The following is a 24,736-nucleotide window of genomic DNA, read 5'->3' as shown; positions in this document are numbered from 1 at the left end:
ATTAATGTTTCTTAAACTGTTGATCAAAAATGCAATGAATTATATCAAGATTTAATAAAGATTTATAAAATATGGAAAGTAATTGAAATTTCAGTAACATCTGGAGACCTTGTGTGCTACCGTGCGATTCAAATAGCTCTCCAGATATTACTTTATCCGAGGTAAGTGACCTTAGAAACAAGGTCAAATTGTTCTATGTTTGTCTTGATGACTACACGCGATTGGCAGATCCATTGTTTGGCCTAGAACTCATACTTCTCTTTCGATCACAAAAGAAGTAAAAATATGTTGCAAGGTACATTTTAATATGAAAGCTAAATCTAAAAAACATTACAAATAATAGAAACTTTCGCTTTAAATAGTGTTCGATTCAATTCCTCTTTGTTCCATTTATTTGCGTCTGTCATTTAAAGCCTTCAGGATCTTAGACAATAAGAGTTTCTCCTTGAGATCCCTGATTCTATTTATTCTTGATACTAATGAAACAGCGTTTGATGATGATTTGTCATTACTAGACTCTAAGACTTGGTCAATGCTTTGTACTGTGGGCTTTGGACGCATGGTTTTTCTGTCGCCATCTGGCTTACGACCAGCACCGGTTGGCCTTGGACGGGCACCTGTTGGCCTAGGACGAGCACCTGTGGGCCTTGGACGCATGTCACCCTCTGGCTTACTACTATCGTTATTGTCATTATCACCCATTCCCTCGTCTGTTTTATCACCATTTGGTTTCTTGTCCATCTTTTCTATGGCATCGCTCTTCAGAGCTTTGTTGAACGACTCTGTACCAATAAAACAAATTGTTTAAATGTATGTACTTTAACAGATATATAATAAACAATTTTGATATCACAGGCATTAAAAAGTAATATACTTAGTTTAATTTGAACCCCATTGCATGTTATTATAAACGATTGTAATCAGCAACGTAAATTAATAAATTATATCAATGAAACTTCTCCCACCCTTGTCCTATAACATAAGACTGCAGGTTCATATCATTTACATTCAACGTGTTTTATCGGATATTTTTTTTACTATCAATGTTGAACAAGACTCTGAGGTTCAACATTGATAGTAAAAAAAAATCGGTTGAATGTAAATGATATGAACCTACAGTCTTATATTATAGGACTACCACCCCTGTCTACGGGTCTGCTCAACGGTAATGGAGCATATATTTTTCTCTGTTATTCAAAACTGCATGATTAAACATAAAATTTAAAAAAAAAAAAAAAAAAAAAAACACATTGTTGTTCCATAACAGAGAGCCCTCTTACGATATATCTACTATTATTTATACTGCACTCGTTCTATTTGAGCAGTCAAAATGCGTTGACCGTATTCTATGTCATATACAGTCACTGACCTGATATCACTTTTCCTCAGGAATATTTAAATAGAAATTGTCGAAATTATATCTAATTATTCATACGACCTCTTCAACCTGTTCTTATTTCAAATGTAAACAACGATGCGTTTACAGACTCAAACTTGTTTCTTTTACAGTTTTTGGGAAAACATTTTTCACTTGTTAATATTTTATGTTTGCAACCTATAAATCATAAATTTATGTTTATTGTTGATTTTTTAGTCTGTAAACAAACGAATTCGTTCACCATTGCTTACGGTTTCAACAGGTAATGATGTACATTTCATCGTGTTGTATATTTCTCCGTCTGTGTGATATGAGGTCTTTTTAAAGGGGGATTTTTCCCAATATTTAAATCAAATAAATAACATTAACACACTAAACAACAATTGTAAATGGTTTTTTTTAGATTTCAGTATAAAGACAATAATAGTGCATTGACTTGACACATCAACGATATAAGGATTCGGCCCGAAACGGGGAAAAAGCTCGGCCCAGCCTCGCATTTCCCCGTTTCTAAGCCTCATCCTTATATTGTTGATATGTCAAGTCAATGCACTATTATTGTCTATAAGTACATTGAATGTTTGTTTCATTATATTACGTTATTTTGAGTGGCTAACCGCAATCTCGCGTCCTTCTGAAATTGACATTCATTACACAATGAAATTTAACATTCATGATACACGAGGTTCCACAATAATATAAAGTGCACAGGTAAATTAATTAAAAACTGAATCGAAATCGTATTTTTATGATCCTAGCTAAAAATGAACTGATAAGTATTGAATGTTTCTTTTTAAAATTTCATATGGTTGTAAAGGCGTTGACCGTGCGCACATTTTTAGAATTTTTTGAAATGAAGCGCGGAATACAAACTATGATGTACTTCGGTCAACACTTTTACACCCAAATGAATTTATAAAATGAAGCATTCAATTCTTAAATAATTTTTAAAATCTTGTTTTTATCTAGGATAAACATTGCATGTTGTCCGAAAGTCACTTGTTCCCACAGGCACTTGTTTCTATCCATACGAAGGTCGACTATCCATATAAATAGAAGAAGGTGGCTAACGAAAATTTTTTTAGGTCACGACAGTTTCCGCTTGGGACGCTTTTTCTACCCTTCAACTTAATGCTAAAAATCCCTACCTTATATGAATCGATTCAGTGAATATTTTCCTTTAACACTAAACGAATTTCATAGTCCCCACAGTGTTCCTCTTCACGGTAATCTACTCTCAATTCATTAAACCATGTCCAAAAGTTCAACTACCATCTTTTCAATGTATCTACTTCCGGTTGTGGGCAGAATGCTATCTTTTTAAAAACGAAATGATTATGTAAAATTACCAGTTTATTATTTTCATTATCAATATATTTTTAAAGATGAAATTTCACCGAAATAAGTACATTTATCGTTGTTATTAAAAAAATCAAAAAGTCAGAAACTAATTTGAATGAATTCGATAATACTAGAGAATTCCGAATGTATATGGTAACTCTAAAGAATTTCATCGATCTTTTATTTTGGAGGTAAAAAACGTATTCAGATTCATAAGAATTAGGGGAAAGAAACTGAGTCAATGAAAACAAAATAAATTTACTGCGATGTCAACCGGAAGTAGATACATTGAAAAGATGGTAGTTGAACTTTTGGACATGGTTTAGTGAATTGAGAGTAGATTACCGTGAAGAGGAACACTGTGGGGATTATGAAATTAGTTTAGTGTTAAAGGAAAATATTCACTGAATCGATTCATATAAGGTAGGGATTTTTAGCATTAAGTTGAAAGGTAGAAAAAGCGTCCCAAGCGGAGACTGTCGTGACCGAAAAAAAATTTCGTTAGCCACCTTCTTCTATTTATATGGATAGTCGACCTTCGTATGGATAGAAACAAGTGCCTGTGCTTGTTCCCTAATGGTACGCATAATTCTGACAGTGTTTTTTTACAATGTCCAAAGGCGCGCAATAAAGTAAAATAAATTTGTTGTATACTTTACATGCTTTAAAAAGTTGTTCGTTCGATTTTACCACTCCTGCTGAAAGATGTTGATTGTACCATAAGCGCTATCTGACAATTTTGCAAGTATGGAAAAAAATGGAGGAAGAATTTTGTGTGTCTTAGACTTCAAAATAATTAATAAATAAAACAATCATATAGATTACTTTACCAGGATCGGTGTACTCGGATCCGTCTATTGTAGCAATAACTTCAAGAAATCGTCCAAGAGTGAACATCTCTGAGACACCAATTGAGATTTTTTCCAATATTGCAGCCATAGTGCCCACTGATTTCAAGTCATCTTCTATAAAGTTAGTATATTTTATATGAGTTTCAAGTGAAATATTGTATAGTTGTACACAAAATAGACATTTGCATTACATAGTACAAAGTAATCGCCTATGAGAATAATAATGAAGCATTGCTTATGATGCAATTATTTAGTTTAAGAAGACTGGAAGTGTTAATGTTGTCATTTTAATGTTATAATTAACACTGCCATTAAAGTGGCAGGTTTGGCATGCCACAAAACCAGGTTCAACCCACCATTTTTTCATAAAATGCCCTGTACCAAGTCAGGAAAATGGTCATTGTTACATTATTGTTCGTTTCTGTGTGTGTTACGTTTCGGTAATACCAATATATCGTTACTGATAAATAGGATGTCCATTTAAAGAAAAAAAACATCGTAAATTTTGAGTTAGTAATACCATCATCTTTTTATAAAAACAAGTCCAAGTTACGATCATCTGTAGACGAAGTTACGATCATTATCGTGTTGTTTTTAATCTTGATTTTCGATCTTCTGATTGTTTGTATACCATTGAGGAAAAACACATTCAATGGCAATAGAATAATTGGCCCTACTAAAATTTCCCTAAATTTGTGTCCGCCATATTGGGTAGTCCGAGATTACTCTGACGTCCAACGGCTGTTTTGCCAGACAAGCTGGGGCCGTGGGACGTCAGAGCTCGTCCCATATCAAAAAGTGGATATTTGCCCACCCAAAATAGATGCACTGCTTCGTCGCTTCTGATGCCGACTGACGGCCTTGGAATTATATAATTCGGGCATCAATCTATTCATTTTTCATTTATCTCTTCATTTATGTAAGTTTCACCTACCTGCGAACCTTTATTTTTCCATATTTTAACAGTTTTCACAGTGACCCATCGATTTCGACATTTTGACTTTCACTTTCAAATGGACGTCAAGTTACGAGAGAGTTCGTGGTCTCGAGACTCAAAATATGCAAATATTTATATTTTTTCACCTCCTTCATAGGAGATCGATGTTTAACATTTAGTAGCAACCACGATTTTTCACCTCCTTTACTGGAGATCGGTATGAAGCATTTAGTTCCGACCACGTTACAATCGGAAGCTCTCGGACATTTAGATAACTTGCATCGTAAATGAACGAGGTGTTACATTACGGTCATTTGCATAAATCATCACTGTTTTCTCGTGGTCACGTGATTATCTTTGAAAATGAAAGGCAAAATGCCGAAATCGATGGGTCATTGTGAAAACTGTTAAAATATGGAAAAATAAAGGTTGCCAGGTAGGTGAAACTTACATAAATGAAGAGATAAATGAAAAATGAACAGATTGATGCCCGACTTATATAATTCCAAGGCCGTCAGTCGGTATCAGAAGCGACGAAGCAGCGCATCTATTTTGGTGGGCAAATATCCACTTTTTTGATATGGGACGAGCTCTGACGTCCCACGGCCCCAGCTTGTCTGGCAAAACAGCCGTTGGACGTCAGAGTAATCTCGGACTACATATTGGGATGATCGTTATTGCAGTTACGATCATCACGTTGACACAAGTGATGTACATCATCTAAGAATAAACCAACCTGCTAGGTCACTAATGTCCAACACATTCTCCATCGTTCTCCAACCATTATATCCACAGGTCAAAATCTGTACCAATGCAGACATTTTTGCATCTTCAAAAGTAGCCTCTGTGCTAAAATCTGTTGCGATGTATTCTGTAGGTTAAAATAAACAAAATTCCCATCAATAATTTTAAAATGCAAATTGTAATTTTGTACTCAAAGTACAATTATATAAGGTAAACTAGAAAACCATCGACATGTTGAAATTTACTTTAGATCAGTTATTTATTAATTACATAAACCGTTTTTGAAACAAATAATACAGAAACAACTGCAAATCGGGTTTTAAAATTTTGATAAAAGTTTATACTGTTTATTCGATAGTTTATTTCGGATTAAATAGTCGTTTTTCTTGGGAGTAATTTTTGTAACTTACTTTTGCTTGATACACTAAGGATTTCAAAATGCATCTCATTTAGTCGTCACCTCAAACAAATATCAGAATAGCCGAATTACTTATTAATTCAGTAAACCATTATTAGAAATGAACGTGATGATTGATTTTCAAGTAGTTAACTTACTAGTATTTAAGGTTTATGACCGGCCTTATGTAGCCATTTTTTTTCCAAACTTCAATTGTATCAAAACTACAGATATAATGAATAATAGAGATCGGCCATTTAGTACATATACCAAGGGGAAACTTGATGGAAAGCATAATTATTTACTTTACTGTTTCATTGCATTTACTAGAAAAAGAGTACTTTGTGGCAAATAAACCAAGATTTTTATAGAAAATCCACAGCCTTAAATACAGAGATTTTCGTTATAAAATTTGAAACAGAGATTACTCACTTGATTTTCTATGATATGCTAGTGTTCATTTTCTACAAAATGTTCTAACAAACCTGTAAATTCCAAAACACCTCGTGCTGAGTCACTAAAGTCGAGCGCACCCTACAAGGTGTACTTGAATCGGTCCATATTCTTTTTTGTTTTAATCAATAACTACATTAATAAACTTGTTTTTAGGAAATCAATGCTAGCACTGCATGCTATATCTATCAGTTATCGAATTGCCAAATATGAGAGTACAAGGATAAAGTCTGTGGATTTTCTATAAAATTTCCATATGTTTAGCATTGAATCACCACAAGGGTACACAATCCTTTAAAGTATATTTGGAAATATCACTTACCTTTCTTACAATCTTCTAAGAAAAGACTCTTTGGACCACCTGTAAAACAAATTGAGGTATATAGTGACTTCCGCTTCAGCAAGTAAAATAAGAAGACTAAAACACATTAATTAATTTCTTATTACATGTACGAGGACTTTTGGACAAAATGTTGATAAGATATTTCTTTAACTGTTTGCTTTTACGGAAGTGTTTTATTGTGCATGGTATACAATAAAGTGACGAAATCACATTTGGTTAAATCAATTTCGAACCTCGTTCAGACAGATACGTGATAGCTCTATGTATTTGAAATAACACTGTTGCTCATATCTATAATACTAAAATTACGAGGTCCAATTTATCAGCCGTCATCACGTAAAAACGACGAATCGAAGAATTCAGCTTTATATATAACTAATATAGTACAAAGGTATAGATTAAAAATTACACCACTCCAGGCCCTTTTGTTTTCCACGTAATTAATATTGCCAATAATTAAGAAGTTCCGGGTCAGGTCCGATACCGATATCAATATTATATTCACCTGTTACCTATTACCTTATCTGTACGTTCGGCATCTAACAGGTGCACCACCAAACGGTGTATTTAGGATTATGCTATATACACGGATCATAATCACAGGGTTGACACTACTAAATTCAATCATTGTCAAATTGTTACCTATTGTAGTATTTTAATCAGTAAGACTTTCTAAGATAACAATACGAATACTAAAAATCTGGACTAAAAATAAGGTGTATATAGGAACCGTTTTCAATTTGCTAGCGGGCATGACATAAAACAGTGAATCAAAGAATTCAACTTTATTTATAACTAACATAGGATAATGCTGTTGATTAAAAAATACTCCATTCCAGGACCTTTTGTTTTTCCAAATAATTAATATTACCAATAATTGATAAGTTCCAGTTCGACGGGTTCAAACAGAAAGATTTGAAAGCAGAGAAAACTGTGTATCCTATAATCGGCATGACTTTATCAGATAAAAAATAATACTAAAATAAGGCTTGCGCATAGTTATATACTTTAATTCAGTCATAGACCCGCGATATCACGGGTGTGTTCTAGTCTAATATATGATGAAACAGCTACTAGGACCAACTTTTCCAGTCCTTCAACTGTTTTTACTAAATTTTACATTTAATGACCCAACTATGAACTGATTTTACAAGGTTTACGATCAATTTGTTAATAAATTACAATGTATTACAGATGATTAGACAACACGATGGATGCCACCAGGAAGGAACTCGCGTACCCCTAAGGATCAACAGTCCAGTTTACAGCTTGTGTGAGTAAAGTCAATATTCGCTAGCCAAGGGTTACGATCCAGTCCCCTTCTTTCTGGAACGTAACTGATGGTTAGCGAAGATGAGTTAAGTCCGGTTTTCTCAACAAAAAAAATATTGTTCATCTTTTCTATCATCCTGTGTTCGTCATATTTTGAGCTAAACATACCTCCAATATTTGGTAGGTAGGAATCCATTATCCACAAATGAAAGAGGAGTTCTTGTTCTTCTTCAGTAAGTTCCAGCTCTGTGGTCCAGTCATCTGAAACAATCACGTGACATATATCGTTAAAACAATCAGACGTATAACGTAAAAACCATTGACATTTAAAGTATAAACCGTTTGATATTGTTTCATGCTTATAATAATGCTTCAAAGATGTTTTTCTGATGTCGTTGGCTTTGTTCTTTTTGACTAGATTTGTTTACGAACTTTGTATATGATAGACCTCAAAATGCTTGTATTATAGCATCCATTAATCTCAAAGCGTTTTGGTTTAATTGCCCATAGTTTATTTTTTATTGGCAAGATTATTTTTTTCATCATTCAAATATTAATTATTGTTTAATTATTGTTTCCTTATTTTATAATTTGTGTTTAGTAGACGAGTTGAAGACCATGGGACAATTTACATAATTTCGTCACGGTTCAGCTAGCAAGCAAGCAAGCTTACCAAGGATATTACCGTTACTTACACACTCAATGCAATCGGCTGTAATAAATTCATAACTTTTATCAAGGATTTGTATGTTACTAAGCTTTCTTTTATTTAAAGATACACCCTTTTCGCTAGCAGAGGGGAGATGATCGTAACCCTTGGCTAGCGAAGCTGAGATATATAAGCGTGAAATAAATCACGGTAAGATAAGTTCGTTAATTCAAAGATTGTCAGGTACCAAAGAAGTAAAAAAGAAGATCGTGCAAATTAAAAACAGTACTTACGTTGTAATATCTTTTGGGTAATAGCCTCGATGTCGCTCAAATCCTTCTGGACTGATTGAAGAAATTCCTGTACTTCTACAGTTGTTGCTTCTCCCAGTTCCTTTTCTAAGCCCTGTTGGTCATATGCGTATCTCACAACATTGTGCAGGTCAAATTCACGGCTCTATAAAACAAAACATCAGTAAAAGCTCACTTTATCTATCTTATGTCTACCCGTCTCATACTTGAAGTAAAATTAAAATCACGAAAATTACTATGAAATTTTCAATGAAGCAGAAAATATGATAGAAGGAGAATGCTGCTTTTTTGAAAGCTAATGTCATATTAATAGAACACATTGCTCCTGTTGTTGTTTTAACTATAACTGATTTAACGCCTAAGTAAGTCCAAATGTCAAATAAGGACATTAGAAGCATGACAGCAGTTTGTCCACAATAAAGTGTTCATCAGAAGAAAAATATGTTTTAAGAATTCTGAATTATTTTCGTCGACAGTTTTATAAACTGTATTTCTCAATTTTAATGTTGGAAGGCCAAATCAAACACGATTTGAAAGAAATCTGCAAGCAAGCAATACAGTCAAAAAGGTGCCAAATAGTCTAACGCTGTCATTACCTAGGGTAGACGCATTCGTGTTTCAAATACAGTAATTAAAAATTAGTGTTTCAAATACAGTAATAAAAAATTTTATCAACAGAAAATTGGCAGAAAATGACCATGCTAATGATATTTCCTGTCAACACAAAAGTACTGACAACTCCGCTGGTGATATTCTCGGGATAAAATTTAGAAGGCCAAATCGAACACGATGTTGAAGATCTCTGCAAGCTGAAAAGTCCTAAAGCTGTGTCGAATACGGCTAATGCATCCTAAAACAAGTTCTCGTTATAGTATACAATCAATATTATAAAACTGTATCTAAATTGTTAAATTTATATTTTCTCTTTTTGCACATGCACAGCAACCTTGAGATGGAGCCTCCCGTGTTAGTTGGGTCCGTAAAATGTTGTACTTTTTTATGACAACTCGTACGATAACAAAGGAGCATACGATTTAACCATACATTCGTATATAGAAGTATAAAAAAAGTATCACAATACCACAGAAATATATGGACTTTGATCTCAAAGGAAACACCTGTCAAAAATAGGTAAAGTTTTTACATTTACACTTACCTGCAACTTTTTAATTGGCGATGACTGACATATCAAAACAGAAGCCAAAACAATACAAGCGAAATACAACTTCCCCATGCTGCTTTCTTATCAGTTTGTTCTCTCTTCGAAGTTGTTGTTCACGATAAAACATTTATAGAATGTAAGTCTCTTTATATAACAACAGATGAACCATGCCCACGTTTTGTAAGCTTCAGAGTTTTGAAATGACGATTACACAATTAAAACTGTAATCCGTCACTTTATCCCAGTTTAATTATGAACATGTCCAGCGTTTTTAACCTTTAGTTTCTTTGTTATGGGTTTTAAGATTAAAAGAGGCATCTAAAGGTTCGAACCATCTCAATAAAAATAATATTAAAATAATTGTTTCAAACACCATCGATGAAACAACAATTCCATAGCAGGTTACACGTACTGGAAGCCAAGACAAAGTTACGTTTCTGTTCCTTTTATTACATGTTTGCGCTTATCATAAATAGCCAATAACTCTTAGCGATTCAATAAAAGCTTATACTAGGACTGTAATATATTTAGAAAATAATTTTACATCGTATTATAAAATTCTTAAGAAAAAAAATTTCCTATTTGTGTATCATGACTTGATCAACAGCAATGTCAGTAGGATAAGAAGATCAAATGTAGTAAATACTCGAGTAAATTGAAGTTCACAATTGGTCCACAAGGAGTATACTACATTGCAATGATCCAAATGTAAGAAGAAAATAAAACAACAGAGCAAAAAATACCAGTTCTTCTGTTGTACTATTACACCAGTGTCATTTCGATGCCTTTTATAGCTTATACTAAGTTTTATAGCTTACAATGCGTATGGGTTTTGTTCATTGTTGATTGCCGTGCGTTGAAAAGAAGGACGAAAGATACCAGAGGGAGAGTCAAACTCATAGATCGAAAATAAACTGACAACGCCATGGTTTCAAATGAAAAAGACAAATAATAGTACACATGACACAACATAGAAAACTAAAGACTAAGCAACACAAACCCCACCAAAAACTAGGGGTGATCTCATGTGCTCTGGAAGGTAAGCAGATCCTGCGCCACATGTAGCGCCCGTGGTGTTGCTCATGTTATTACAAATCCGGTAAAAAATTTAAATCGTTAGGTCACATCATGAAAAGGGAATGGGATTGTAGTTACGACGACAGGAACATATCCGATATCCTCTGTTAAACGGTTATTCCATAACGGTCAACCAATTCTTGATGTCGTCCGTAAAATTTACGAAGTGATGATTTCAACTTCCCCATTTGGAACTCTTGACTAATAGCTTCCTTGTGAGCAACCCTTCATCAAGGAAATCATGATTGGAAATACAAGCCCGGGAATATCGTTTCAATTGGGAGATACATACTCCGTATGCAGGCGCTGTTGGAATCTTGCTACATAGAAATGGAATGTTCACAATTGGGAAGCTGAAATCATCTCTTTTGTCGTAAAGTGTTGTTTTCAACCGACTCTCATTGTCAATTTCTAGATGTAAGTCAAGATATGAGGCAGACTTAGCTGTATCTGTTATCACTAGTTCGTTGGGATAGATGCGTTCAACATAGTCACCAAATTTTGAATCTTTTAGTGAGAGAACATCATCTATATAGCGGAAATTAAGGTTAAATTACATTGCTAACTTCTTATTTTTCTTCCTGAGAAGTTCCTGTATGAAGCCTCATAATAATAAAGAAAATTCGGCAAGGATAGGGCACAATAGGTTCCCATTGGAATGCTGACAGACTGTTGAAAAACACGTCCTCCAAACGTAACAAATATGTTTTTAATCAAGAAAATAAGCATCTTGTCAATGTCAGTTTCAGAGAATGTTTTGTTTGATTCAGAGTGATCCTTTACAAAGTAGGATGTATCCCTCCCTAAGACAAGATACTTGTATCTACGTTGGCCATTCTTTTTTATGAAACATAGCATTTACCAACTCTTTCAATTTGTCTTTTAGTTTGGAATGGGGAATACTTGTGTAAAAGGTAGAAAAGTCAAATGTTTTAATACTATTGCAAGATGAAAGAATCTTAGATTGTTTGTACACTTTAAGATCTTTGGAATTTTTTAGTATTCACATCTGATTCACGCCACCTCTAGAATAGGTAGTTTCACAATAACTCTGACGCCCGGCTTAGATTGCTGATAAAATAGACATTTATTATTTAGAATGAGGTTTCGTGGAGAACTTGGAAGCCCTATAACTATTAACTTCTTTTATCATTTGGTTTTTGGTGTTGTTTCATTGACAATAATACCACAAATTCTTACTAATATATTGACATATTTCTTAAAGTTAGATGCAATAAGAGTTGCAAACAAGTGTTATAAATAGGTGTTTCTTAAAGTCATAAGAAACGAGTGACCGGTGAAAAATAATGTTCTTCCAATTCTTGAACCAATGCATACAAACATCTTTAACTTAGTCTTCAGTGCACGAATTTATCATTTTTTGTGTGTAAATTTCGTATAATCGTCAATTTTTTTTCAATCGGTCTGTGTTGTGAAAATATGGCAGGTAACTAAAGTTCGTGTTTTGAAGCCGAAGTTTAACGATTCTCACCTGTTTGTCAACAATCGACTAACAATCAACAAAAATGCATGGAAATTGAGCACGTGTTTAAAATGTTAATTCAGATAATAGTTTATTTTAAGGACATCCATGCGTATTGTGATCACCAGATTTTTACGAGATGGGTCACACTGAGATCACTTTGCATACGGAAAATATGTCGGGGGAATTGCTACAATTCAAATAAAGTAAACTTCTTCTAAATATGAATAAATTAAAGAATTTTCTTCAGAAAAAAGTATATGTACATAAGTTTTATAATGAAAACTATCCATGGAGTTATAAAAAAAACATATGCATTATTTTTTTTTAATTTGAGGTTTCTTATGACTTTAAGTCAAATGGAATCAGTCAGCATTCTTGGTTTTGTTAACCTTAACACAAACTAAATACTACTTCTTAAAGATTTTAAATAAACATGGCGTAATAAATAATGTCACGTGACAAACACGTTACTAGATTTATTTTGATTATTGAATACATTTTCTACATTACATTAGATAAAAACAAATCAATTTTGCAGCCAGTTGTATCTTCAGATTCTTAATCTTGACGATCTGAAATCCTTCATACTATCAGCCAACTTTCTTGCGTGAATGCTGCTTATTCTATGTAGTCTGGATGAAGGATTTAAAAATGACCATTGAGCTCCTTGTCTTGTGTCAACATCTGATGGCCATCGTCTCTTGTCATTGTCATTTTGACCTGGTCTTGGTGGTCTGATGTCATTTTCATTTTGACCTGGTCTTGGTGGTCTCATGTCATTTCCATTTTGACCTGGTCTTGGTGGTCTCATGTCATTGTCATTTTGACCTGGTCTTGATGGTCTCATTTTATTACCATTAGGACCTTGTTCACGGTCCATTTTGGCTAAAGCCTTGCCTTTCAAAGCTTGGTTGAAAGATTCTAAAAACAAATTGGCATATAATAATTCTAAGATCAATTATTTTTGTAAGATTTTGGATTTTAGACTATCTGAGACTACTATAACACAACGGGAAAAAAACAACTAATGATAATTTTTTTTTATATAAAAATGAATAGTAATAACTGCAGTTGACAGATGAAAAATAGTTGCATTTTTACAGAGAGTAATACCTTATACTCTTTATGTGAACGCGGGAACAGTGGTTATGTGCCGTCTGCAATAGTTAGATATGAAACTGGAATTCATGCGAAACTACGTTAAAATAACGTAGTTAACTTAACCAGCTGACACTGTTTTATTGCGAATCGCGAGTGACTAATCTCTGTTATAGTAGTTTTTTAATTGATTGATTATTTGTGTTTTGTTTGGTTTTCATTCTGACCGGACGTTGCTGCGAATTTAAACATCCCGCACTGTCGATTTTGCAAGGGTTTTTCCTGGCGGTTGGAAGAATACTAAGGGGATAATATTTCTATACATCAGTCACATTTAGGGATCTTCAGACATTGATAACAAAAATATGGGTTACTTCTTGACTGTTGTCATGTTTTATTCATACACAACCAGAATGCCAACTTCTAAGCAAGGACCGAAGCTCATAAACTCGGCAATCTGTTAAACGCAGGACTTCGGGAATGTCCGGAGAGCCGACAACCTTGCTTCGGAAGTTGCCAGAATGCAAGTGGTTTCTTTAATATGACAAGGTGATAGACAACTGAAACCACATACACAACCAGAATGTAAGTGGTTTCTTTAATATGACAAGGTGGTAGACAACTGAAATTCGAAAAAGTTAAAAACTTGACCGTTGTAATATTTCAGACATTTAAATCCAGTATGATTGACTACGGACAACTGTAATCAAAGTCGGAGTTACTTCATGAGTGTTGAAATGTCTTAGAAATTGAAACCGAAATATGAGATACTTCTCGACTGTGGAAATGTCTCGGACAATTAGAATCAGATAAGAAAAACTACGTCGTCACATTCAATTAAAAAAATCGAAATACAAAATATTAAGAGTCTAAATGTAGTTTTGAAATGGTGTTATACTAAACTTTTAATACACTATTTTATTTTAGTTTATGCATTATATACTAGTAATTACCTGGATCGTCGTACTGTGCACCGTCAATTGTCATAATTACTTCGAAAAATCGGCTAATTGTGAACATTTCTGCCACGCCCCTCGAAACTTTTTCCAATATGGCTGCCAAGGTGTCCAAACATTCAAAATCACTATCTATTAAAAGATATTATATTTATTTACGCAGGAAAAAAATCTATTAAGGACTACCATAAATACCTTCGCCATTTGTTAACATAAGGAAACTTCAATCATGATACATAAAATCGGATAGATCTATTTAAAAAAAATATATTGTCCAACGACGCTAGTCATTTGGAATTCTTTACAAAACAACATTTTTTTTACATGACAGTCTTGTATATCTAAATCTCAACCTCAAGTGAATGATGATAATTATAAGAATGATTTATATTTCTAATTCTACGACACAAATAACTGTGTATTGTGCAAAAGCATTCCCCTTTAAATGTAATGGTTATCCGACGAGAATGGAAGGTGCTATCCAGGCGGTATGAGTTATCATTTCAAAATTTCATTAGTACTATTTATTCTACTCCGAAAAAAACAAATTGTGCCTCATTTCGATTTATCTTTTTTTTTAGTTTCATGTGTATAATTGAACAGCCATACTAGTTTGAGATGGAAAAAAAGCTTCATTTGAATTTAAAGGAAAGTACGAAAATAAATGAAAGGCAAATAGGTAAAACGATGAAGAAATTCAGGGTAAACGGACAGGACGTAATGGTCAAATATAAAGAGTATTTATGTATGTGCCTGTCCCAAGTCAGGATCCTTTAGTTACGTAGTCAGTGATTGTCGTTTGATGCTGTGTTACATATTTCTTTTTCGTTCATTTTTTTTGTTCACTAATTAGACCATTAGTTTTCTCTTTGAATTGTTTTACATTTGTGATTTCTGAGCCTTTTGTAGCTGACTATGCGGTATGGGCTTTGCCCATTGTTGAAGGTCGTGTGGTGACCTATAGCTGTTAATTGCTGTGTCATTTGGTCTCTTGTGGGGAGTTGTCTCATTGGCAATCATACCACATCCTCTTTTTTTTATTCAACGGATTAGCAACTTTTTTGTATGGGTATAGAAAATTTGATATCTTATTATGCGACAACCTTTTGGCTCTCAGTACGTGACTGATTACATTTATCAATTTCTGACAATGTTTTTGGTTGTTTTAAATGCTTAGAGTCAACTATATCTTATTTTCTCTCCTGGGTACATTTGTCCCACATTTCTCACAAAAAGCTGTTATTATTTATTTGTCGATAACAACTATCATGAAACTTCTTTTGGGCCAAACTGAATAAAATTGAAAACGACATTCCAAAACTGGTAGACAATTTGAGCTCTATGTATTACAAAAAGGACAAAAAGACATTATTAGAATGGTGCAAGGCAAACATTGATTTATCTAGCCTCATATTCCAAAGCTTTAAGTTGTTCTACTGTATTTTATTTAGCTAATTCAGTGATCTGGAATGAATTTTTTTTGGGGCCCCCAAAAAATCAAATTAAATGGTCATTTTAGAATGAATGGGCCATGTTTAATAGTAATTTACTTTTTTTTTTACCAATCAATAGATCAATTGGTTTAATTAGTATACTAACCAGAAAGGTCACTTATATCTAATACGCTCTCTAATGTTTTTAAGCCAATAATTCCACACTCTATAATTTGCATCATTGCTCCCATCCTTGCCTCTTCGAATGTGTCGAAGCTACTGTAATTTGTTTCCATATACGCTGTAAAACAGAAAATAAAGAAATAATTTAAGTATAATGCGATAGTTGCTCAACAATGGATATAAGAAGATGTGGTATGAGTGCCAATGAGACAACTCTCCATCCAAAACACAATTTGTAAAAGTAAACCAGTATCAGTCAAAGTACGGTCTCAACACGGAGCCTTGGCTCACACCGAACAGCAAGCTAAAAAGGCCCCCAAAAATTATTAGTGTAAAACAATTCAAACAGAAAAACCAACGGTCTATTCTATATAAAAACGAGAAACGAGAAACGCCCCTGAACCACATCAACAAACGACATCCATTGAACATCAGGTTCCTTACTTATGACAGGTGCAAACAAATGAAGCGAGTTTCAAAGTTTTAATAGGCACCAACCTTCATATCTTACCCTGTAATAATAAACTAACATCACGACATAGAAAGACACAATATAAAATATCAATTGAAATCATTATGGCTTTTAAAAGTTAACTCAATAAAAAGACATATTAACAAATACAAGTGAACATACATTGAACGAATACATTTGAGCTACGACGCAATGTAAATTCACACTCATCAAATGTGGTATAAAAAAAAAGTGAGACGAGATTTAACACTATTAAGTAATCATTTGATAACAAAAATGCATTACAAATTGTATCAACAGGTCAAATTAACACGAAAATACGAGCACTTGCAATTACTGAAAACAAATTAAAAGCAAAAAACAATTAAAAATAAAAAAAAAATATGCATCAGAGACTAAAATCAACTAAAACACGTAACAGGGATTTAGTGTACAGTAAAAAAAGACATGATTTGTGCAATGCCAATTCATGATAAAAGCATCGACAGGCAGTATAGGATAGTTAGGGAAATAAATAGATGTATAATGTTATATACTAGATAGAGTAGTCTCTATATAGAATAGTTGCACAACATGAACATTTAAGCTTGGATCTTTCTCAAAATTCGCATAATCACCTTTTCATGTCTGTACACTTTATGTATATATTATAGATGATTAAAAGCCGACCGTTAGATGTATTTTTTACAAATACTGTGTTTTTATCTTAAATCAAATGCGAATAATATCAAAATCAAAGAATTTTCATGATGTAATTTAATAATAGTTATAAAGCATTCGTGATCACCTTATGAACAGAAATTAATCTCTTTTTACAGTTGTATACTTACCTTTAATACAATCACCCAAGAAAAGACTTCTGGGGCCGCCTGTAAGAAATCAAAAAGATTGTGATATTTCTTTTGTAACATTGCATTCATTATGCCAGATTTCTTAAAGACACAGGTAATTTAAAACAAATTACCAATACTTCCCCAAAAGATATCTGTCTATCAAAAAGGGTCCCAAGTCAGGAGCCTCTGGCCTTTGTTAGTCTTGTATTATTTTAATTTTAGTGTCTTGTGTACAATTTGGAAATTAGTATGGCGTTCATTATCACTATTTGTTTAGGGGCCAGCTGAAGGACGCCTCCGGGTGCGGGAATTTCTCGCTACATTGAAGACCTGTTGGTGACCTTCTACTGTTGTTTTTTTCTATGGTCGGGTTGTTGTCTCTTTGGCACATTCCCCATTTCCATTCTCAATTTTATTATACATTTTCAAAGAGCCCCCCTTCAAAGATTTAAAACTTCCTTGTCACGTGTTAAAACACTAACTCGACCTGATGTCAGACAAGTTGTTAACAGTGATAGTACCATGAATTATACTTTATTATTTAAAAATGACGAAACCATTTTTTTTTATTTACACAAGCACATACAAATAAGGTTGGAGAAAGTTTTTTACACTTCGAAATCTGTTATATATTAGCATCATTTAAAAAATTTAGCAAGAATTCATTTGCTCATAACTAAGAATGTGACATACCAAATTAGACTTATAACTGTGTTTGTACTAACATGAGCAATATGACAGGTGTTGCCACGTGTTGAGCAGGATCTGCTTACCCTTCCGGAGCACCTGAGATTACCCCTTAGTGTTTGACGGGATTTCTGATGCTCAGTCTTTAGTTTTCTATGTAATGTTTTGTGTACTATTGTTTTTTCGTTCTTTTTTTTTTTTTTTTTTTTTTGGCAATGGCGTTGTCAATTTATTATCGACTTATGAGTCTGGCATCTTTCGTCTCTCTTTAAGACTGAAATTAAAGATGTTCTCATCCAGTCAAAGTCATGGCAATTTTGCTGGTTGGTGAGGTTTTCATGCTCTAAAGTTTCAGATAGTTTCAGTTCTCCATTAAAGTTGTGTTGGGCTTTCCTTCAAAAACACGTTTCAAAGTCACATTGACAAGTTGTCGGTATCGCTGTTTGTGGATTTTTGAATGATATTATGATGTGATGGCCCTTGGTTTATAACTATAGTGCATTGTGGGGGAATTGACCAGTACTTCAAGCTATATATTAAGAACTGACTTGTCACATGTCATTGGCGCTTGTCGTCGCCGAAGTTCAAATGTATCTTGATAAATCATTTGAGTTATAAATTCTTAAAAGCCTTTTTACGTTATTTTTAAATAAACAGCTTTAAGGTTGTCTTATGCTACCGTCAGATACATCTATTCCATTTCTTTGAACTAGTTTTATTAAAACAATTTGTCATTCGTTCGAAATAAACTTCTACTGACCTCCAACATTTGGTAGATAGGAATCCATAATTCGCAGGTGGAAGAGGATCATAATTTCCTCTTCAGTCAGATCTAGTTCTGTTGTCCAGTCATCTAATGTAAAAGATAACAAGTAACACTAGTATAAAAGGACATCAATTAAGTCTTAACTAAATTTTGAGTCTTTAAACAGGGTTTTACATACAAACAAAATGCACAAAAAACATTTATACAAAAAATGTTTTCGAATAGGAAAGACTTATTTTGAGTTGACGTGACAATGATTTCCAGAAAAAAAAATTGTGTTTATAGATTAATTGATTGGTTGTTGGTGATTTACGCCACTTTCAGTACTATTTTCTATTTCGTGGCGATCAGTTTATATTGGTGGAGGAAGCCGTCCGAAGAGAACAACCAATTATAAAAGATTAAAGTCTGATGCATCTGTCATATGCGAGATACGAACTCACAACCTCAAAGTTGATAATCAAGTGATACAGTAGTTGGAAAGTACTCTTTAGACACATCGACCACCGAAGGCCCGTTTACAGATTAATGAAAACGGACTATAACGCGACTGGACAATACATTAAGTGACCATGGCTTCAGAATAGATATACAAGAGCAAACGTCACTGGAAATACTCGGAAATATACCACTTTACATAAATGGACAATGCCATTGTTTCCGCTTGAAAGTCTTCACTTAGTATGATTAACCTTACCGCAAATTAAGTATTCGATATCTATCTTGAATATTTAAAAAGAAATTCTGTATCATAATTTTTAAATATTTTGATCTTTCCTTGTAACTCTATCACTTCTCTTCTGTTTGAATAACCTTAACCACAGGCGCTTGGGTGTAGGATACAGATTTTTTTTTTTTTTTTTATTAAAATATTCAATTTTCTATATTTATAATACATATATATCACTTCTGTGCATGTCTCACCTAGTTTCGAGTGATTTAAACGACCCAGAGAAAATACCCAATTTTACTATCCATAATTTTACTATCCATAATTTTTAAATATTTTGATCTTTCCTTGTAACTTTATCACTTCTCTTATGTTTAAAAGTCTCTGCCGCGGTATGCAGGGTAAAGCTTCGGTACTTTCTCATTACAGTTCATGATTCAGGGTGAAATTAAGAATATAAAACATAACAAAAACCGCCAAATAATATAATTTTTTCTTAGTATGGATAGTAAAATTGGGTATTTTCTCTGGGTCGTTTAAATCACTCGAAACTAGGTGAGACATGCACAGAAGTGATAGATATGTATTATAAATATAGAAAATTGAATATTTTAATAAAAAAAAAAAAAAAAAAAAATCTGTATCCTACACCCAAGCGCCTGTGACCTTAACGCTAATTAATTCTTCGATATCTATCTTGAATATTTAAAAAGAAAATCTGTATCATAATTTTTGAATATTTTGATCTTTCTTGTAACTTTATCACTTCTCTTCTGTTAGAATAACCTTACCGTTAATTAATACTTCGATATCTATCTTGAATATTTAAAAAGAAATTCTGTATCATATTTTTTAAATATTTTGATCTTTCCTTGTAACTTTATCACTTCTCTTATGTTTAAAAGTCTCTGCCGCGGTATGCAGGGTAAAGCTTCGGTACTTTCTCATTACAGTTCATGATTCAGGGTGAAATTAAGAATATAAAACATAACAAAAACCGCCAAATAATATAATCATCGGGCTTTTTTTTTATGATAACACATGAACAATGAAAGTTTTAAGTGAGTAAAAACGTAGTAAATGAAAATGCAAAAAACAATACAAAAATCCCAACACTACTTACGTTTAAGCACTTTATATGTTATAGCGTCGATGTCGTTGAAGTCGTTCTGGATTGACTGAATAAATTCCTTTCTTTCCTCCACGGTTGCGTTCCCTAACTCTTCCCTCATGCTTTGTCGATCATGAACATATTTCATGGCATTATGCAAATCAAACTCGCGATTCTATTAAAAAGAAGGTAGTACAATGTAATAATAAATTGCAAATGTTCATATGATATATTGGATATATCTTATACTTTTGAATATAACTAATAGTTTAAAATATATTATTGTTTGCATTTTAGTGTATATTTTGAATTCACCAGAACTATTGTTTTGTCAAAACACGACGAGGTCGTAGATACGGAATCGTATTAGCGTCACACATATTTTTGCGTAACGCAAACCTTTGCGAAATAACGCAAACCTTTGCGTTAGAACGCAAAGATAGGAAGAAAAAAATGTGTGGCGCTAATCCGCTTCCGTATCTACGACCTCGTCGTTTTTTGACAAAACAATAGTCCTGGAGAAAGGTTTGCGTTTTTAACGCTAACATTTGCGAAATAAAATTGCGTTATATCGCAAATATCTTGATTTCAATTATTCATTAAGTTTTGTATAAATAATGTCCGTCTGTCATTGATTTCGGTTGTGATTTACTAATATAGAAAAAAAAGAAACATACATACAAGGCCAAATCATTATAATAAATATGCTAAGGAATAATGAAATACTTGAAAGTGCAATTATACATAAATTAAGACTGATTTGTGCATCAGAAAAGTATATAATTTAAAAAAAAAAATAGATATAAAATTGAGAATGGAAATGGGGAATTTGTCGATATATAGTATAGTATATAGGCATATTTAAATTGAAAGATAAAAAATAATGTAATACAATTGTGAAACTTCCGAGTCAAATAAACAAAATGATCTTTCTGCTTTAAAATGTTTTTTAAATCTCAGAATATGATAAAGATTCTTTGATAGAAAGTCATTGAATTTTCATTTCAATATAGAGAAGTATTTTTAAGATGCTTTGGGTAGCAATTTGAATGGAGAGAACATCATTTTATTAATCAAACATCTTCATTCTATACATTTATTGCTAAAGGGTAGCTTGTTTATATTTTAATATTTTCTTACATTTCATCCTAAAAAGTTGATGGCACATCAATTATTTTAAAGTTTTTTTTAATCAGAAGGAGTAGATAATGAGCCAATCGTAAACCGTAAGTTGAATTTAGATAGAAGGAGTAGAAAAGGAGCCAATCGTAAGCCATATGTCGAATTTAGATCGAACAAGAACCGGAAAAACAAAATCGACGAATAGGACAACACAAATAACTTTTGAAAAATATATACTATTCCATATTACCGTATTTGTTTAATGTTTTTTTTTTCTAAAAAAAAATATTCTAATCCCAAATATGAAGAAAAAAATTATATTTTAGTCAAGCAGATGAGATGACAATTTTTGTTTATTCTGAATGCAAATTCCCCCCATATCTTATAGTGTTAAATATTGAAAAAAATAATCAGATTGATCGTGTCGAAAAACAATTTCTTTTTTTTTATGAGAAAAAAACTAAACTCTCCCCCTTGAAGTTAAATGGTTGCTCCATTTGTATGTTAACTTACCTGTACTTTTCGTACTGGAGATGAATCAGACAGAAACACAAGCACAGAAAAAAGACCCACGAAATATAACATTCTCATATTTAGAGAGGTAAAATCTTTTCAGCAAAACAATGTAATCGTTTGGAAGTTTTGCTATTTATACCCTAGAAGGCTAACAATGTAAGATGGCCATGGAAATGTAGGCGTGTCTAAATAAAAGTTTCCAATTCTTCTTTTGATTGCTCGTGGACATCGTGGGAACCGAAACATTCACACCTTGAGCCATTTTCATAACTTTGTAATTAAAGTCAATAGTAGTTTAGTTTTAAGTCCATTTACTAATGGTTTATTCGTAGATTTCTGATAGATACATCTGATTTACATGTAGCAACCTCAAAACTATAATTATAAAGTGATGTACATAGTCAATTTTCAAGCATGTCAGATTGAAGTCAATTGATCATTTTTGAAACGCTGTGATATCTTAACAAACAGATTTTCCCCTTCAATATCTTTTTAAAATATGAGAAGCTCTGTGTCTTTGACCGGGGTTTGTTATAACTTTTTGTCATATTTTGGTTATATTTGGATTTCAACGTTTTTAAGGGCATACGATACAGTTACAGGGGAGGTAATTACGTTGTTAACGTAAATTGTTATTTTCGCGACGTCAAAACTTATTTCTGAATAAAAAATGTATAAATATTTAGGATACTTATAAAATACAGAAAATACAAATTATTTAACAAAAAAACAAATTGTGTTTATCTTTTAAAACAAAAAAAGTTATGTCATTCTTTTGAAAGAGAAAATACGGCCACAAATCCGAATTTTGAGCAAATATACAAAATTTCGACCTCATTTTACTAAAAAAAGTAGCTCATGAAGGTATATTTTTTACTACATATTTGATTTAATCAGGTAAAAAATAGTCTATATGGAAATTTTTATCAAAATGTAAATACGGGATCAAAACGGATCAAGTATAGAATACGTGATTGTAGTACCATCGGACTTATATTTAAGTCAAATGAAGTAAATCGGTTCTTATACAAATTACATAATTGTAGTACCATCGGACTTATATTTAAGTCAAATGAAGTAAATCGGTTTTTATACAAGTTAAATTATTTTCCAGGTTTTTTATTTGAAGATTGTAGTTATGTTTAATCGCCATATTAAGTTGGGATCGACAGGTCGACAGGTCGACAGGTCGACAGGTCGACAGGCCGACATGTCGATAGGTCGACATGTAGACAGGTCGACAGGTCGACAGGCCGACAGGTCGATAGGTCAATGGTGACTGTTTAAAAAAGAAACTAACACCCAACAAGCAGTAACACAATACGATACAGTTCAATTGCTGACTTGTCGACTTGCTGACTATTTTTATTGAGTACTCAACTTCCCCCTACACAACATCCTGACTTAATGACAAATAATCTATAGATAACATGAAACATCTGCTGACCTGTCGACCTGTCGACCTGTCGACTTGCTGACCTGTCGACCTGTCGACCTGCTGACCTGTCAACCTGCTGACATGTCGACCTGTCGTCCTGCTGACATGTCGACCTGCTGACCTGTCGACCTGCTGACCTGTCGACCTGCTGACCTGTTGACCCGTCGACCTGCTGACCTGTCGCCCTGCTGACCTGTCGACCTGTCGACCTGCTGACCTGTCGACTTGCTGACTATTTAACTGAGTACCAAACCTTCCCTCTACACAACATCCTGACTTAATGACTAATAATATATGGATAACATGAAACATCTTCTGACCTGTTGTCCTGCTGACCTGTCGACCTGCTGACCTGTCGACCTGACGACCTGCTGACCTGTCGACCTGCTGACCTGTAAACTTGCTGACTATTTAATTGAGTATCCAACCTCATGCTTGTCCCTATCCACATTGACATATTAACAGCTGTTATGTTAACCCCCAAAAACACCGACCCACAAGAACATATTTAATGTTTCAGCGAATGAATATTTCGATTATTGCCGGAACTAGGCCTTCAGATTGTTGCGCGCCTAAACATATTTAAAGTATTGGCGTATGGATATTTCGAATATTGCCGGAACTACTTAAACGTATTCTATACTTGGGCCATCAAAACTGCATCTCTGAAAAGACATTATCCTGCAATTAGCCAACTATTTAGAATTAGCAGGTATAGTACAAATAAATGTTTGCTTTATTAGGTCTTTCCACTTTTCCCAACTCACCCTGTTTAATCGAACACATATTTTTATAGGAGTTATTTCCCCGCGTCCTCTTTTTCTTGTTATCATTATTTCTCTGAAACCGTAAAGATATCAACTTTTTTTTCACCAAATTGTTTGTCTACTTCTAAGGATGTTTTGTTATTAATAAGTTTAACCGAAGTTATCCAATGACATCTTATGTGAGTTATTTCCTTTTAAAAGTTCGGCGAGCCTCGCTTTTCGTCCCGTTTTTTAAGCTCATACAAATATTTTTTTTATTTTCCGACAATGTACATATATTGTA

The 24,736-nt window shown here is 33.3% G+C and overlaps 2 protein-coding genes across 2 annotated transcripts; both read right to left on the bottom strand.

Moving 5' to 3' along the window:
- Positions 1-288: 288 nt before the first annotated feature.
- On the bottom strand, positions 289-9,977 carry LOC139527911 (uncharacterized). Its single transcript, XM_071323586.1, has 7 exons — positions 9,833-9,977; positions 8,659-8,821; positions 7,885-7,977; positions 6,424-6,462; positions 5,244-5,378; positions 3,550-3,684; positions 289-782 (listed from the first exon to the last, which is right to left on the bottom strand). Exons 1-7 carry the CDS (start codon positions 9,908-9,910, stop codon positions 391-393), a joined length of 1,035 nt encoding a protein of 344 aa, XP_071179687.1. The 5' UTR covers positions 9,911-9,977; the 3' UTR covers positions 289-390.
- Positions 9,978-12,862: 2,885 nt separating this feature from the next.
- On the bottom strand, positions 12,863-22,421 carry LOC139527901 (uncharacterized). Its single transcript, XM_071323578.1, has 7 exons — positions 22,246-22,421; positions 20,623-20,785; positions 18,824-18,916; positions 17,374-17,412; positions 16,055-16,189; positions 14,453-14,587; positions 12,863-13,322 (listed from the first exon to the last, which is right to left on the bottom strand). The coding sequence occupies exons 1-7, from the start codon at positions 22,321-22,323 to the stop codon at positions 12,952-12,954; spliced, it is 1,014 nt and encodes a 337-aa protein (XP_071179679.1). The 5' UTR covers positions 22,324-22,421; the 3' UTR covers positions 12,863-12,951.
- Between the last annotated feature and the right edge of the window lie 2,315 nt (positions 22,422-24,736).

This window comes from Mytilus edulis, chromosome 1 (genome assembly GCF_963676685.1).
Source record: "Mytilus edulis chromosome 1, xbMytEdul2.2, whole genome shotgun sequence".
NCBI lineage: Eukaryota > Metazoa > Mollusca > Bivalvia > Mytilida > Mytilidae > Mytilus > Mytilus edulis.
Note: the sequence above shows the minus strand (reverse complement) of the source record. Positions and strands in the feature narration are given on the sequence as shown.